Source organism: Mesocricetus auratus, unplaced genomic scaffold (genome assembly GCF_017639785.1).
Source record: "Mesocricetus auratus isolate SY011 unplaced genomic scaffold, BCM_Maur_2.0 Super-Scaffold_100006, whole genome shotgun sequence".
Classification (NCBI taxonomy): Eukaryota; Metazoa; Chordata; class Mammalia; order Rodentia; family Cricetidae; genus Mesocricetus; species Mesocricetus auratus.
The window spans coordinates 82,960,403-82,974,963 of record NW_024429190.1 but is presented as its reverse complement, the minus strand read 5'-3'; the positions used below and the strand labels follow the sequence as shown (position 1 = coordinate 82,974,963).

Below are 14,561 nucleotides of genomic sequence, written 5' to 3'. Positions count from 1 at the left end.
AGGAAACAGGAAGGAGTGGAGGAAGGCAGGGCTTTGGGCAGAGCATCCTTGGGTAGCAGCAGTGGTCAATACGGAGTCAGGCTCTGCTAAGTACGCCAGGAAATCTCTGCAAACCAGCGCTGCAGGATGAGCTGGGCCCAGCAGTGCAGGTAGCACTCTGATCAGGTGGGAATGAAGGGCCCTGGGACCCTGTAATGGAATGGACCACACCTTGAGTTTTCTCATCCGTGAAACGTCAGCTGCGGTGAATGTTTTCCTAGCTATTTAGTGAAGCTGGAGTAGCCATGATGCAGGAGGTGCTTAATAAAGCATATGTACTACTGTTACTACATATTTGCCTACTCTGGGAATGAACAGAAAGCCAGGATTCATTGGGGTCTCATTGTGTCCCAAGCCTTCAGCTATTACAATTACAGTTACTGTGAGGTGAACTCACTTTACATTTGAGGGACACTGGGATGTTAGTTAGCTCATCACATACCCTACAGTTTGTGACTCAGCCAGGATTTAAGCAGGAATGTTCTGGTTCAAAACTTTGTCATGGCGTCTTTGATGAGACAGATTCTCCCACCTTATGTCTTCATGAAGGCGCTGGTAACCACATCTGGGAGTTCCTGGTTGTATGTGCATGGCTGTGCTATGTTGTTGAAGGACAGTTCTTTTTATTCTGTCCCACACCCACTCCGTATCTTCTCCCTGATGCTTTTGTGGCTGTTGTGACTTCAAAGTGGCTCCATGCACGTCTATCTCCAGGTCTGTCCTTTCCATTATCCTGGTGATCTCCTGCCCGTTCCTCCTAAGGTCCCCGTTCATCTTAGTTTAGTTCATCAATTTGCTTCATGAAGTACAACATTAAGACTAACAGTCATGGAAAAAGAAATAAAAGCAGCTGATAAGCACAGAGTAAAATGTGAAGCCCCCTAACAGTCAAAGAAATACCCACAAGGGCTGAAGAGATGACACATCTGATGGGGGATGTCCTTCTGTATGCTGTGAATATACATTTCTCTTATTGGTTGATGAATAAAACTGTTTCTGCCAATGGACAGGCAGAATTTAGCCAGGTGGGAAATCCCAACAGGGATAGAGAAAGGTAGCAGGTGGAGTCAGGGAGACACCATGTAGCTGCCAAGGGAACAAGAGGTCCAGGCATTGCCGGTATGCCAAGAGATAGACAGATTAATAGAAATAGGTTAATAACTGAGAGAGCTAGCCAATAGGAAGCCTGACCCATCGACCAAACAGTTTATAATCAATAAATGCATATTTATTTGGGAGTAAATGGCTGAGGGATGTGACAGAACAGAAACTTCAAGCTACATGTGGCACCCAAACATTTGGCAAGAGTTTCCACGTAAACTCTGACAAAAGCTTAAAAGGGGATTCTAAACGCAAAAGAACAGAATCAAGCATGACTTCTTGGTAGCATTTCCTCAGCTGGGCTGTTTGCTAGAGGCAAGCAGAGGCACAGCTCTTTAAAGAGAGGCTTCCTGACTCAGCCGACCCAGGTTTATTTCTCAGTGTTCACATGGCAGCTCACAACCACCCTTAGCTCAGTTCCAGAGGACCCAATCTCTTCTTCTGACTTCTGTAAGCTTGTATGCAGAACATATGCACACATCCACACAAAACACAATAAAATGAAAATGACAAAATAGGTCAGAGAAAAGGCAAGAAACAATGCCCTGTGCAAGGTAAGAATGACACCCTTAGTTTATACTCAACTTGAGATGTAAGATGGTCACTGTCTTTACATGCAGTACCTGAGGAGCAGGTTTCGAAGACTTTGAGTATGATCATTGCTGTACACATAAATGACAAAGGTGTTTCCTGATGAGGAAATGTCTCTCCTCTAGGTCTCTATTCCAAGGAAATTATCAATCAAGGTAAATTCTTTAAGTGTCTTATATCCAACTCAGTTGCTATGATAGGACTAATGCATACACAATCTATAATGTATTTATACAATGTAAAACTGTAGTCATTAAAACCAGATTTTAACAAATGCCTGACAGTATGGGAAATTGGTCACATAATGCAAAAACAATCTGTAGCTAAAAGATGTTGTCTGTACTATTTCCTGGCTCTGCAAAAGGACATAAATTTGATATTATTTGTTCTCTCTAAAATATTTGTTCCATGCCTTCCTGGCATGAAGCACTATGCTAAGTTGTAAGGGGTGTGCTATAAATGTGATCCCTGTGCTCACAGAGTTGAAAGAATTTGAGAAAATTTTCATCAGCAGTCTTAGTCCATCAGTGTACCACAATTCATGGGTGGTTGGACGCAACAGGAGATGCTGCATTAATGACAGGTTGACGCCTGGGCCCGGCTTTGAGTGTGAGATCAGAGGACGTGTTCCTTCTGAGGGTGACTTTCAGGTCATCCCTGAAAAGGCAGTGAAATAGAGAGAAGCATTGCCACCTGAGAGAGCTGTGCGGGTGACAGGTAGCACAGAGGCTGCAAAGGCAAGAGACCCATGAAGGGAACCGGTGAGAGGGAAGGCATAGGGAAGGGGCAGGGCTGCGCCTTGGAACAGTGCCCATGGTGGCATGGAAGGGGAGGACAGACTCAGTGCACGTGGGTACAGGACCACAAGACACTCCGTTTGCAACTACGGAATGACTGGAGGCAAGGCCTCAGAGTGTGAGGGCAGGTGAGTGAAGAAACCACATCTGAGGGACTGCTCCCAGTGGGAGCCAAGCCCTGACTCCACCCCCATGCTGGGTAACCCAGTCTCTCTTCTGGGACTGAGACTAAGCAGAGAACATCCCTGCATTCCTGGCCTTCTGTCTTACAGTCTTTCCTAGTGATGGGGCTCCACTCGGTCCTGTTTTCTACTTATCCTTGAGAACAATCCCATGGCTGTTCAGGTCCCTCTGTAAGGACAGGGGTTAGCCTCAACTCACAGTCCAAACTTCCACCGTCCATGAAGCAGGTGTCCCAGAGCAGAGATGAAAGGCTGGTGAACATGTGCTGTTGCTTGCAGAGAAGACAGCAGCAACGGGAAACTTTGACTTCCTCTGGCGCTAACTGCAAGGCACTGTGGGAAGGCCCATGGCAACTTTCAGACCTTGTATTCATCTCCCAAGTTAATCCAGATTTTCTGTCACTCTGGCAGCTTTGGGGGACTCGGACTGGATGTAACAGTCGATGCTGCCTCGATTAACCCTGCCTTTGCTCCTCCTGGGGAGAGGGGAGCGTGACCCATTGCCAAGATGTGCCTGTCTATACTGAATCTGACATTCTCTCCACAGCTGGGGCACCCAAGGCGACTTCTCCACAACCCATGCGCTGCCAGCTGTTAAAGTGAAGCTATTCACAGAGAGCACTGGTGTCCTGGCCTTGGAAGACAAGGAGCTCGGGCGGGTGAGTGCTCCCTATGACAGGGGGCATGTGACAGAACACGGAGGGGTCTGTGGTGCCTCTCCTGCCTTGACAGCATGAGGAAGCAGCACACCATTGCTGAGGGGCCTACAGCCTGCACTATGCTGTGTTAGCTGTGAGACCTCAAGCCAGTCTCTCAACCTCTCTGAGCCACAGGGTGTCCTCCATGAACTCTGGCTAACAAGAATGTCCTTCCGCAGACAGTCTGGGGAGACTCCACACCAGCAGACTGGAGAGCTATTTATGCTAAGATATGTAACCTCTGACTAGCTGAACCTAAAATTCATTGCTTTTAACTGCCTAACCTCCTGGCAACATTAAAATCAACGTACTGAGATAAAGAGGAGCAAGGAAAGTAATTAGTGTTTTCATGGGGACATTCAGGATATAAATACTTGAAGTGTTCTGTTTACCTCCAGGTGGAGAACACTGTGGAGATGACAGGTTCAAGACCCACCTGTTGAAGGTGCTCTGGGTAGCAGAGCCAGGGTACCAGTGAACCAATTGACTGAGCCATTCAACAACTCTAAAGCACCCTTGACCTTGGAAACATGCCCACAATGCCATGCCACACATAGTTAGGGAGTAGATGAAGTTGGCTGTAAACAGATTTTTTATGTCTGCCAAAGTCAGGCAGGAACACTATTTAGAGAGTCAGACAGGCTGCAGGGTACTCCTGTCCAGAAGAACCTCTTACCCAATGCAGAACATCCTGCCCTACCCATTCAGTGCCAGTAGGGACCAGACCTAGGGATACAGTGATCAAAATATCTTGTTGTGGAGGCGCCCCTTAGGCGTAGTGATGAGTCCTTGAAAGACACATTTCTCCTTGCACCTTGCTTTGTAACTCTGCTGCAAACATCATCAACGTCTTCAGACCTTAGACTAGTCAGTCGCTTGACTTGCTTCAATGAGTCCATAATCTTTATAACGTGGGCTGCCCTCCTCTCTCCAGCTGGGCCCATACTGGCACAGTACCGCCCCCTCAGCCACCTGGGCCTACCTTTGTTGATCAATTTTCAGTGACTGTGTCACCCCTGATACCCTCCTGCCTAAGATCCTTGCCAGCTTTCTGGAAAGTCTTGGACCTGGCATGGTCATGTCAGCTGGTTCTGCGGTTACACTTTATAAGACCAGGTCCCCAGGAGATCACAAGTCAGTGAGAAGGGGAAGGAGGGCAGGAGAGGGCAGACATCCTTTCGCCAAAGCACTCACCAGTTTCTCTGGGATGTGAGAACATGTCCAGAGCCAGAGGCACAGAGAGCCCAGCAACCCAGCTCCACCCACCAGGGATGCTCTCCTGGGCATGGTATTAGGCCCAGCCTTTTGGGGAATTCACAAGTGTCCCCCAAGGCAGATACTCAGCCCAGAGGGATTAAGTGACTCTTCAGGAGCAGCTCACCAATCATCTTCACACTGCATTGTCCCCAGGAAGAAATACATCAGGTGGTGGATTTCTGCTGAGGTGGTGGAGGCCATGAGATTGCCACCATCCATACAGGGACTCACTTCTTGGTGCCTGGTCACTAGCTTCTTCTTCCTTCATGCTTCAGGAACTCTCCACTGACTCCGAGGTGCAGGCAGCACCACGTTTTTCAAGTGCAGTCATTTTGTACCCCACGAGACAGTGTTCTGATGAGCCAGCTCTACCAAGCTGAGTTGAGCCTCCCTCCAGAGTCCTGGGTTTAGCTTTATCCCTTCAGCCACCGTTAGCTTATTCCATCTGTGTTATGTCTCAAACACATAAAAATTTTAAAGTAAACGATCCTTTTTAATGTACTCTTAGAAAAATTCCTTGAGCGTAGGGAGAGGTCTACACTACCCAGCACCACCCTCACTCCCAACTCCAGAGTGTCTGTGTGGCAGTGATTTACATATTTTTCTCACATTTTTAAGCAAAGGAACCCTCCCTAAGTGAACAAAAGACTCAGAGAGATTATGGTATACATGATTATATGATCCTCTTTTAACGAAACAGACCCAAACTGTACATATACACATTGGTTGACCTATCGGTTTGAAAATTAGTCCAGTGTAGCCCTGTCTCCTTTTGCATAGTTGTATAATATTCAGTTATTTATGTAGATTTGATTTAACAGGTCTTCTAGTGATGAATACTTAGAATACTTCATCTCTGGAAGTAGAAACAATGCTTTACTGAATTGTCTTAATTATATTTCTTTGCATGAATGTTTTAAAGAAGTCTCTGGAACTGGGGAGAAAGCTCAGAAAGAGCACTCTGTTCTAGCGTGCAGATATCCCTAGCACATTGAGTCTTGGTAAAATAGCAAGGAAATGCTAGGACCATGCCCTGGCCTAATCAGCACTGTAACTTGAGGTAAAAGCCAGGAAAATGCCACAGACAGGACAAGCTGTTGAAGTGCCAGGCATGAGGTGACAGAGCCCCTGCGACCTACCAGTGTGGCACCTGTCCCTAAAGATAGCCGAGTATACTCAGCAGCCTTGGGGCTGCTCCCAAGGTCCTGCAGACCCCACATCTCAATGCTCTGTCCTTTATGTATGTTGGTGCTGTGCTCACACATCTTCTCAGATTCCTTAAACCACCTGTAGATTCCTAATCTATCAAGGATATTCTATGCATCATGAAGAAAATGTCAACGCTATGTAAATACTTTTATTCTGTGCTGGTTAAGGAATGAACACAAGGAAAAGAATTCTGTGTGTTCAGCGCAGTGCTGGCCAAGCACGTGTGTGTGGAATCACAGTTCCAGAGAACCAAGTACAGTCGTTTCTCTTTGTATAGGACTTAAATTTTTGAATGTGTATTAATATAGCAACAATTATAATATAAAACTCTAGTGTGTTATCAGGTTAATTGATCAAAACTACTTCCAGCAATGGAGTATGATGGAGCCGTTGGTGGCCCCCTAGCTTTGCCCCAACCCTCCAAACCCCAAAGATTTGAGCAACACAGCCATACACAAAGGGTGTCTGACATGGCTGCCAAGCAGCGTTTTCCAGAGCAGAAGCCGCTTCAAGATCCTCCCACTGAAAGCACAATGAGAAGAGGCCTAGTCCAGGTGCCCCTAGCCATGACCCATGTGCAACCCTACAGAGGCCTCTTCCCCACTGTCTCCCCCACAGGCTTTGAAATGTTTCAAGTTCTAGAACATGAAAAGGAAAAGCCCCAGAACTGCCTATTATGAAAGTGCATTTCTTCTTGAGCAGCTGCCGTGGTTGCTGGGAAGTGGGCAGTATTCTCTCTCCCAGGTTACCCTCCTTCTTCTGAATCTTAGAAAAACCAAAGCAGGCTCACAGAGTCACCCTCCCTGCTTCGACAAACTTAGCCAGTGAGAGAAAGAAGGAAGCGACAGAACATTTTATCGGTAGCCATGAGCGTGACCTGAGCCAACCATGGTTAAGAGAGGAATCTCAACAATGAGGCATGGGCTAGTTGTTACGTGTCTTCACACCAGCGTGCCAAATCCTAAAAATCATCATGACTGTGTGTTGTTTCTGTTTTCTGACAAAAGCACATATGCTTTCTTCTTACAGGTTATCCTCCACCCCACCCCAAACAGCCCCAAACAATCTGAGTGGCACAAAATGACAGTCTCTAAAAACTGCCCCGATCAAGACCTCAAAATCAAACTTGCTGTCCGAATGGATAAGCCTCAAAACATGAAGCATTCTGGGTAAGTGTTTCTTTCTAGAGACAAAAGTAGAATGGGGGGGGGGTGATGTAGCTCAGTGAGAGATCACTTACTTGGAATGTATAAGGCTCAGTTTTGGATGCCCAGAAGTACAGAAGTGAATTAAGCAGAACCCAAAGGGACTCCAGAGAACTGTGTGGAAGGAGCTGGAAAGCGCCCTTGAGCAGTTGTCAATGCAGCTATTAACGGATGTGGTGCTAACAGTCCCTCAGGCTTCTTCAGCTACACTCCACTGCACTTTCATCTGCATCATCAGGAAAATTACTGCGCTCTCCCTCTAAGAGGACTCCCAGTACATTCAAACCTGCCCGAAGCATGATGGGGTTTGGGCTTGTGGAGGTCTAATGGGTTCTATGTTCCTGTCAGAGGCCTTCAGAAGTCCCTCTCTCTCACTTGGTGGACAGCCACCTTCTTGAGCAAGTGCCTAAATCAGGTCCAACGTGGTCAGGTTGACTGAAGTAACAGTCCCCAAAGCTCCAAACTCTGCAGCCTTCATTTTGTGAAGGTTTGCAGGAATGCCAATTGAGCAGGAAAAATGGGAAAATGTGGTTTCGCTTCAAAGAAAAAAGCATTGATTTAAAAAAAAAAACCAAACTGGTTAATGATGACTGGCTTCTGTGCAAATGTAATTGTGAAGAGGGGAGAGTCCAGACAGCAGAAGAAACTGGGCTCTTTGTCAAATGCTGTGTATGTGCCTTTTGTCAACTGGCTATCTTTCTCCATGACTTTCTGCTGACTAGAAAGCTCTTGTAAGTTACCTTTACAACTCAAGATTGTGTACATGGCCTGGCAGTCTATGGAAGTGGGAGTCCTGTAAGCAAATGTGACGGCCAGCAACACTGGCTGGTGAGAAAGAAGCCTACAAGAAGTCCAAAACAGCGACCAGGACAGGACGTGGACACCCTTGCAGACTAGCAGAGCTCACGCCATGTGGTCAGGGCCTACCTGGGATACCTTCCAAAGGCTGCTCAAAAATGGGACACCTCTATCAGAATGCCACTCCTACCTCAGGCTTTCAGAAGTTACACAGACAGCATTTTATTGAAACCAGGCTATTCCCAAAGCCAGACACAGGAATGAAGTGTGAGGAGCCTGTGAGGAAGGACACCAGCTACTAACACACTGACTCCTTACTTAGCCACCACTAGTGAGACCAGCCAGCAGTTCCTCATTTCACTTGGCATGTTATCAAATGGGCATGGCACAAGTTCCAAGTCAACCTGGGCTTTGTGCTAAGACCCTTTCAAAAAAAAATGCATACCCAGGACCATGTTCCTAAGGTCAGCTTTTCCTTATCCTTATCACACTCCTGGTACATTTTTCAAAAACATGAACATTTCCCCCAGTATCCCTTCTCCCTCCAAGCTCTGTATTCTTGGTTTCCAGATAAAAGAGTTGAGGGCTAGCAGGTTCCTGTAGTATTTGGGGAAATGTCCCCCATCTTTAGCACAACAATGACTCATATACAGTAAATATCAGTTACAGGTACCAGAGTATGAGTGAGCAGGAGGCAGGGAGAGAGAAACCAAGGAGGGAGCTGACCAGAGAGAGTGAGCATGGAGAAGCTCCATCCTTGCATGACTTTTGAAAAGTCTTTAGAGGAGTTAGTGCCCCATCACACAGGCCAGGTTTCTTTGAAGCACTCTTCAAATACTCTCTTGATCACCCCCAAGCAGACAATACTGTATTGCATTGGACAAATTCCTACATTCCCCTCATTTGCTCTGGGAGAAGGACATGATTTAGATTAAGGGACTTTTCTGTGGAGTCAGTGATGAGTGTGCTAGCATATTATAGGCTACCTTCACAGTATGAATGACAGAGGAGAGATTTAGCTCATTGTATCACTAGGCTGTCATTCAAAAATTACTCCTGCCAAGAAGTATACCAGGATAGCATAAATAGCTTCAAAGAGTGAACAAGGGGTGCCTGATAGCAAGTCAGACCCAGTGTGGCCCAAAATTAGTCAAACAATCTTACTCACATAAGGAATGATTAAGAAAATCATTTCTGGTGGGAGCTGGGGTGGCCTGTTCCATAAGGTAATTGTCATTCAAGAGCAAGGACTTGAGGTCATTGCCAACATCCACATAAACGGGCTAGGCGACACACGAATCACCTCGGCGCTGGGAAGATAGAGACAGCCTCTGCAACTTGCAGTCTACTTGGTGAGCTGCAGGCCAATGAGGAGAACTTGTCTCAAAAAATAAAAAGGATAAAAACACCTAAGAAATAACACCCAAGGCTGATATCTGGACTCCAGAGGCCCCAAACCTCACGCATATGCGTATAGACAATCATGAACAATTGACATTTTTTTCATTTAAATACAAATAGCAGGGGACTGAGCCCTAGAGTATGAGGAAGGCAGATAGAAACAGAGTAAAGCCACAGCTTAAAGAATGGGGGAAAGTCTTGTAGAAACACAGCTGAGACTTCGGCCCTAGCTGCTCAAGCATGCAAACAGAAAGTCAGAAATCCTGGGGATCGTCCTTGATGGTGTGCTGTGGTCTCTGGAATAACCCCCAGTGCCACCCAGAAGAACTCTATGGGGTTTTTTAAGGGCCAGGGAATTAAGATCAATCAATAGTTTCTTTTGGCTTTGAGCATTAGCATCCAGGAGTATTTGAGAATTAGGCACTCCCATTGGCTTTCTGGCTTCTCATCTCCCCTCCACAAGGGGAGTTCAAGGAAAGGGGTGTGTTCATATCTCTCTCCCCGTTTTATCTTGGAAACAGCCCTACAGGAAGGAGAAAGTATCATTATCCCATCTTAGCAGATGTCACCTCCCCCCTGGCCAGGTGTTCAGCCTACAGCCTTGAGGTCATGCTGGACATTCCGCACACTTTCTTACCATGGACACCATCAAATCCCTTCTACTCTATTTCCAAGCTGGATCCCGACTCCGGCCCCTCACCCCCACTCTTCTCCCTCTCCCTGGACTCCAAGCCTCCCTTACATCTCCCCTCCACTTGCTACCCTGTAACCCCTCGCTCGTCCTTTACCTCCCTGTAGTCTACTACACACTCTGAAATTTTCTTTTATACTCGATCCTGTCGCTCAAGTGCTAGAAACCATCCAATGAACCTCCATCTCTTTCGGGCAAAGGCCAATGCTGTTGCCATAACAACGAGGCACTGCCAATCTGACCTTGAGCACTGCTGCTGCCACAGGGCCTCCTTGGCTACTGGAGAAGCACAGGCCACCTCGGGGCTTTGTGCTGGCTGTCTCCTCTGCGGCTTACGGCCCCTCCTGCCCACCCAGCATCCTGGGACTGTCTCCGTGCCTTGTGAGAGCGTCTTCCTTTGTTCTCTTGAGTGCCATAGTGGCCCTCTCTCCTCCTCTTCCCTGTCCCTCTCGCTTTCATCATAAAACAACATTCTGCGTGACATAGTGCACAAATTTCCTTGCTCACTTATTTGCTCTGTATTTCCTCCTAGAATATTAGTTCCTTTCCACAAGGCCACTAGTCCTCTTCAGTCATGGTACCTAGCCCAGGTCATGCATTTTGTAACAGCCTCATATGTTATTTGCAATCCCACTTTACAGACAGAGAAACTGAGGTTCATCATGGTGAAAGCTCCTGTGGGTTCAAGTAAGCATTGGTGCTGGCCTTAGGTTTCTGTTTCAGTTCAGTCCTAACTGAAGGTCCGAACCTTGGCTAACTCTGCATGGCCCAGCTCAGGATTTGTCCAAGGAGCCATTGTGGCTACCAGCAACAACTCACACCTTCTTGGTCTCTGTGTTTTAGCATGACGATGCAGGGGGTTAAAGCCCTCACAATATGTCTCCTTTCCTCGTCTGTTGTCCTGACTGGGCCACAGCATAGACCTCCTTTCTTCAAATCCATCACTGCCCTTTGCTACCCACAGGTCCCCAAGGTGCCTGCCATTTCTGGTGGCACAAGCTCTCCACCACACTGCCAGGATGGGCTGATGGAAGGCTCTTAGGACTCCATGCTCCTCTTTGCTTGATGCCTGTATTCACATGTTCACAATTCATGTCAATTAGGTTAGGATGCTAACACTTCTTGGGTGTTCTGTACCATAACTGTGTTGTCCTCTCTGTCTCTTTGTCACTGTGTGTGTGTGTGTGTGTGTGTGTGTGAGTGTGTGTGCTTGAGACAGGTTCTTATTTAGCTCAGGCTGATCTGGAACTCATTTTGTAGCCAAAGATTGTCATGTGTCTCTGATTTTTCTACTCCATTGCTGGATTGCTGGTATGCACTGCCACACCCACTGTGTGTGGGGGCAGACAATGGGACCTTGGACTTTGTATACACCAGATAAGCACCGTACCTACTAAGGACACCCCCAGCCCTCATTGCTGATGTCATATCAGTGATTTAATCATATCAATATCTCTGACTGTAGCCTTGGATTTTCTTTCCTTGCATTTCTGTTCTGTTTTGGTCATTGTGTGTTAAAGCTTTTTGAATAGAAGTAGGAAATTTTAAATATTTATATCCTCTTGGTGAATTAACCCACTTATTGCTACAAAACGATGTTCTGCATCTCTGTGCCAATATGTTTTGCCTTATGTGCTGCATTTTAAAGAAAATGGCTTAGGTAAGGCTTTTAATTCTAACCTGAGTGCCTTTGCCTTTTAGTTGAGATATTAGCCTATTTATACTTTAGATGATCACTGATAGAGCAAAGTTTCAATTTACCATTCTACTGTTCGTCACTTAAAATTGTGTACCTATGAGATGGAAAAGAAGAGAAGAGAGAGAAGGTGTGGGAGGGGGAGAGAAGAAGGGACAGGGCAGTAAGAGAGAACTCATGTGCTAACCGCATGCATGTGGGGGGGGTCAGTGAACAACTTTTGGGATTTAGTAAATCTCCTTCTGCCCAGGCACTTGGGGTGGTACTCATTATCAGGCTTGTGTAGAGAAGGTCTTGATGGCTGAGCCATTGTCATCTTGCTGTTTTTTATCTCTTTGTCACATCTGGTCATTGTGTACTTGTTTCCTCATTTTTCTGACTCTTTTTGGATTTACTGAATATATTTAGGGTTCTATTATACCTTCTTTATTACATTTTCTCCTAATAAGGTGAAATGGCTAAGTATAGTTGTAGGTGTTGTGCCCAAATTCTAAATCCCAAAATCACCAAGAGACCCATTTCGATGCAAAAGCAAAGAGTCTTTTATTGCAGATGTTTAATGAGCTAACCCCATTAGCTCCGTCCCTTCACCCCCGCCACCATGGCAAATGGCTGGAGAAAGACCCCACGCAACCTCGAGGCAGAGATCCTAAAGGGCAGCTTAAGGGGAGTGTCTAGGGGTATGAAACAGTCTCAGGATTGGTGTGCTTCCAGGTTTGGGTGACCCGCCCTGTGTTGATTGGTCAAATGGTTGTTATGGCCTTGTGGAACAATTGTAAGGATTAAAGAAGTTACTGCATGTAGAATATTTATATAGAACTAGCTCTGAAACATGGCATGAGCTATAGCTACACATATGCAGTGGTGGTGATGGTGGTGATGGTGGTGGTGATGGTGGTGGTGGTGGTGGTGGTGGTGGTGGTGGTGATGGTGGTGGTGGTGGTGGTGGTGGTGGTCGCTGCAAGCTACAAGATCACACACTAATTAATCAGCCTCATTTGACAAGACCAACCCAGAAGAATTAAGAATTCTTTTGGAGGATTAAACCAGGAAGCAAGGTGTATTGGAATATAGTCTAATGAATGAATAGGCTGTTTCCTGCTGGAGATTCTTCCTGTAGCTTATTCCTCTTGGAGGGACCAGCCCCCTGCTTTAGCAGCCTTGACAGTCTACAGAAAATACTCAACATGTGCTTACCTGACCTTGACCCTGCTGCCCTAGTCACTAGGAGGTCAGATACCCTCCTCCTGGCATGGAGCCAATCAGAAGCTGGTGGGGCTGTGCTTTATGGCTCTGGGTGTGTTTTAGGGCACAAGTGCACAACAGTGACGTGTAGAACATAGCAACCACCCTGGGAGGGCCTATGGGCCATAACAACCAGTTGACCAATCAACACAGGGCGGGTCACCCAAACCTGGAAGCACACCAATCCCGAGACCGTTGCATACCCCTAGACACTCCCCTTACACTGCTCCATAAATTTCCCACCTCGAGGTTTCTCAGGGTCTTCTGCCATCTGCTGGATGAAGGGCCCAAGTTAATACAGTTAGCTCATTAAATAGCAATAATAAACAACCCTTTGCTTTTGCATGGGAATGGGTCCCTTGGTGATTTGGGGGATTCAGAATCTGGGCACAGTTCTCTCTGTAACAAACTTGGGATTTACTTCCCACAGTTCAACACTATCTGGTCACCTACTGGGTACACTTTCTCCCATGCATTTGGAGTTTACTAATTCCATTCCCTAGTTATGTGTAAAACCTGTTCTCCATTACCAGGTCCTAGTTTACTGATTACATTCCTTAGCTATGTGTGAGACCTGTTTCCCACTAGCAGATCCTTGCTTCCTTCTCCACTGTAATTGCAGAGAGCTGCCTTCCTGCAATTAACCTCACTGACAGGCATTTGGTCAGTGTTTAGTACCCAGGCAAAAGCATCCCATCTAAGACATCCCTAGATATCCAAGGACATAGAATTACTACATGCCCAAAATTGTTGATTCATAGCTGCACAGATGGATAGAAAAAAATGAGCATACCCTGATTTTACCTCACTGGCTGATATAGAAGCGATAACCTAAACTAACCCTGCGCTAAAAGATTCTCAAATTTCTCATTCCAGTTAATTACCTAAAATTCTAGCTCAAAGATGTAATGCTTGTGTTTCTCCTAAGAAGACAACGACAAAGATAATCAGTCCATTTGCTTGTAAACTTTCCTGAAGGCCTGTGATGTCACTGAGGCCAGAGCACTGGAAGGCACCAGGCTGTTTCTTGTGCAAATTAAACTTAGAATCCTCTCCTTGACTTACAGCCCTAAGAAATTTATGCTAAATGTTTCCCCTAGCCATTTTAGTTTATTGCTCTGTGTGTAAATCTTATCTGCCTCGCTGACCCTGAGAAACTCAAGCCTCACACTGTATTGCAAAGAGAATTACTGTTACAAATGTATATATACCCATACTCACACCCCCCAAGAACTGGGAGAAGAGGAAGGAAGGGGGAGGAGGAGGAGGAGGAGAATCCTTTCCTCAGACCCCCTTAGCTATTTTCCCTTTGCTGGCTATAGAGTATTGGCCCCTGTAAGGTTTCCTAAAATGGAGTCTGGTACCGCAAAAAAGACCCCGATATGTGGTGGTAATGGTGGTGGTGGTGGTGGTAGAGGCTGTGGTAGTGCCCTTCCCTGCCGCCTACTCTTTTGAGGAGAGGCATTTTATTTTGTCCTGCTTTTGACACAGGGTATCACTGTGTATTCCCGGCTGGCCTGGAACCCTTTGCATAGAGTAGGCTGGTCTTGATTCACAAGTATCCACCCGCTTCTACCCTTCCATCATTCTTTGAACCTTTCCCAGCCCACGTTCCTTCCCACTGGAGCACTTCACACAGGCCGGTTCAGCT

The 14,561-nt window shown here is 46.4% G+C and overlaps 1 protein-coding gene across 31 annotated transcripts in view; it reads left to right on the top strand.

The window, feature by feature from the left end:
• Cadps (calcium dependent secretion activator) overlaps positions 1–14,561 on the top strand; it is a 452,678-nt gene that overhangs the window by 271,053 nt on the left and 167,064 nt on the right. For all 31 annotated transcript variants that reach the window (XM_040747608.1, XM_040747596.1, XM_040747603.1 and 28 more), the window contains exons 7-8: positions 3,258–3,369; positions 6,904–7,043. In XM_040747608.1, coding sequence (XP_040603542.1) covers positions 3,258–3,369; positions 6,904–7,043 — 252 coding nt within the window. The remainder of the gene's footprint in view (positions 1–3,257; positions 3,370–6,903; positions 7,044–14,561) is intronic.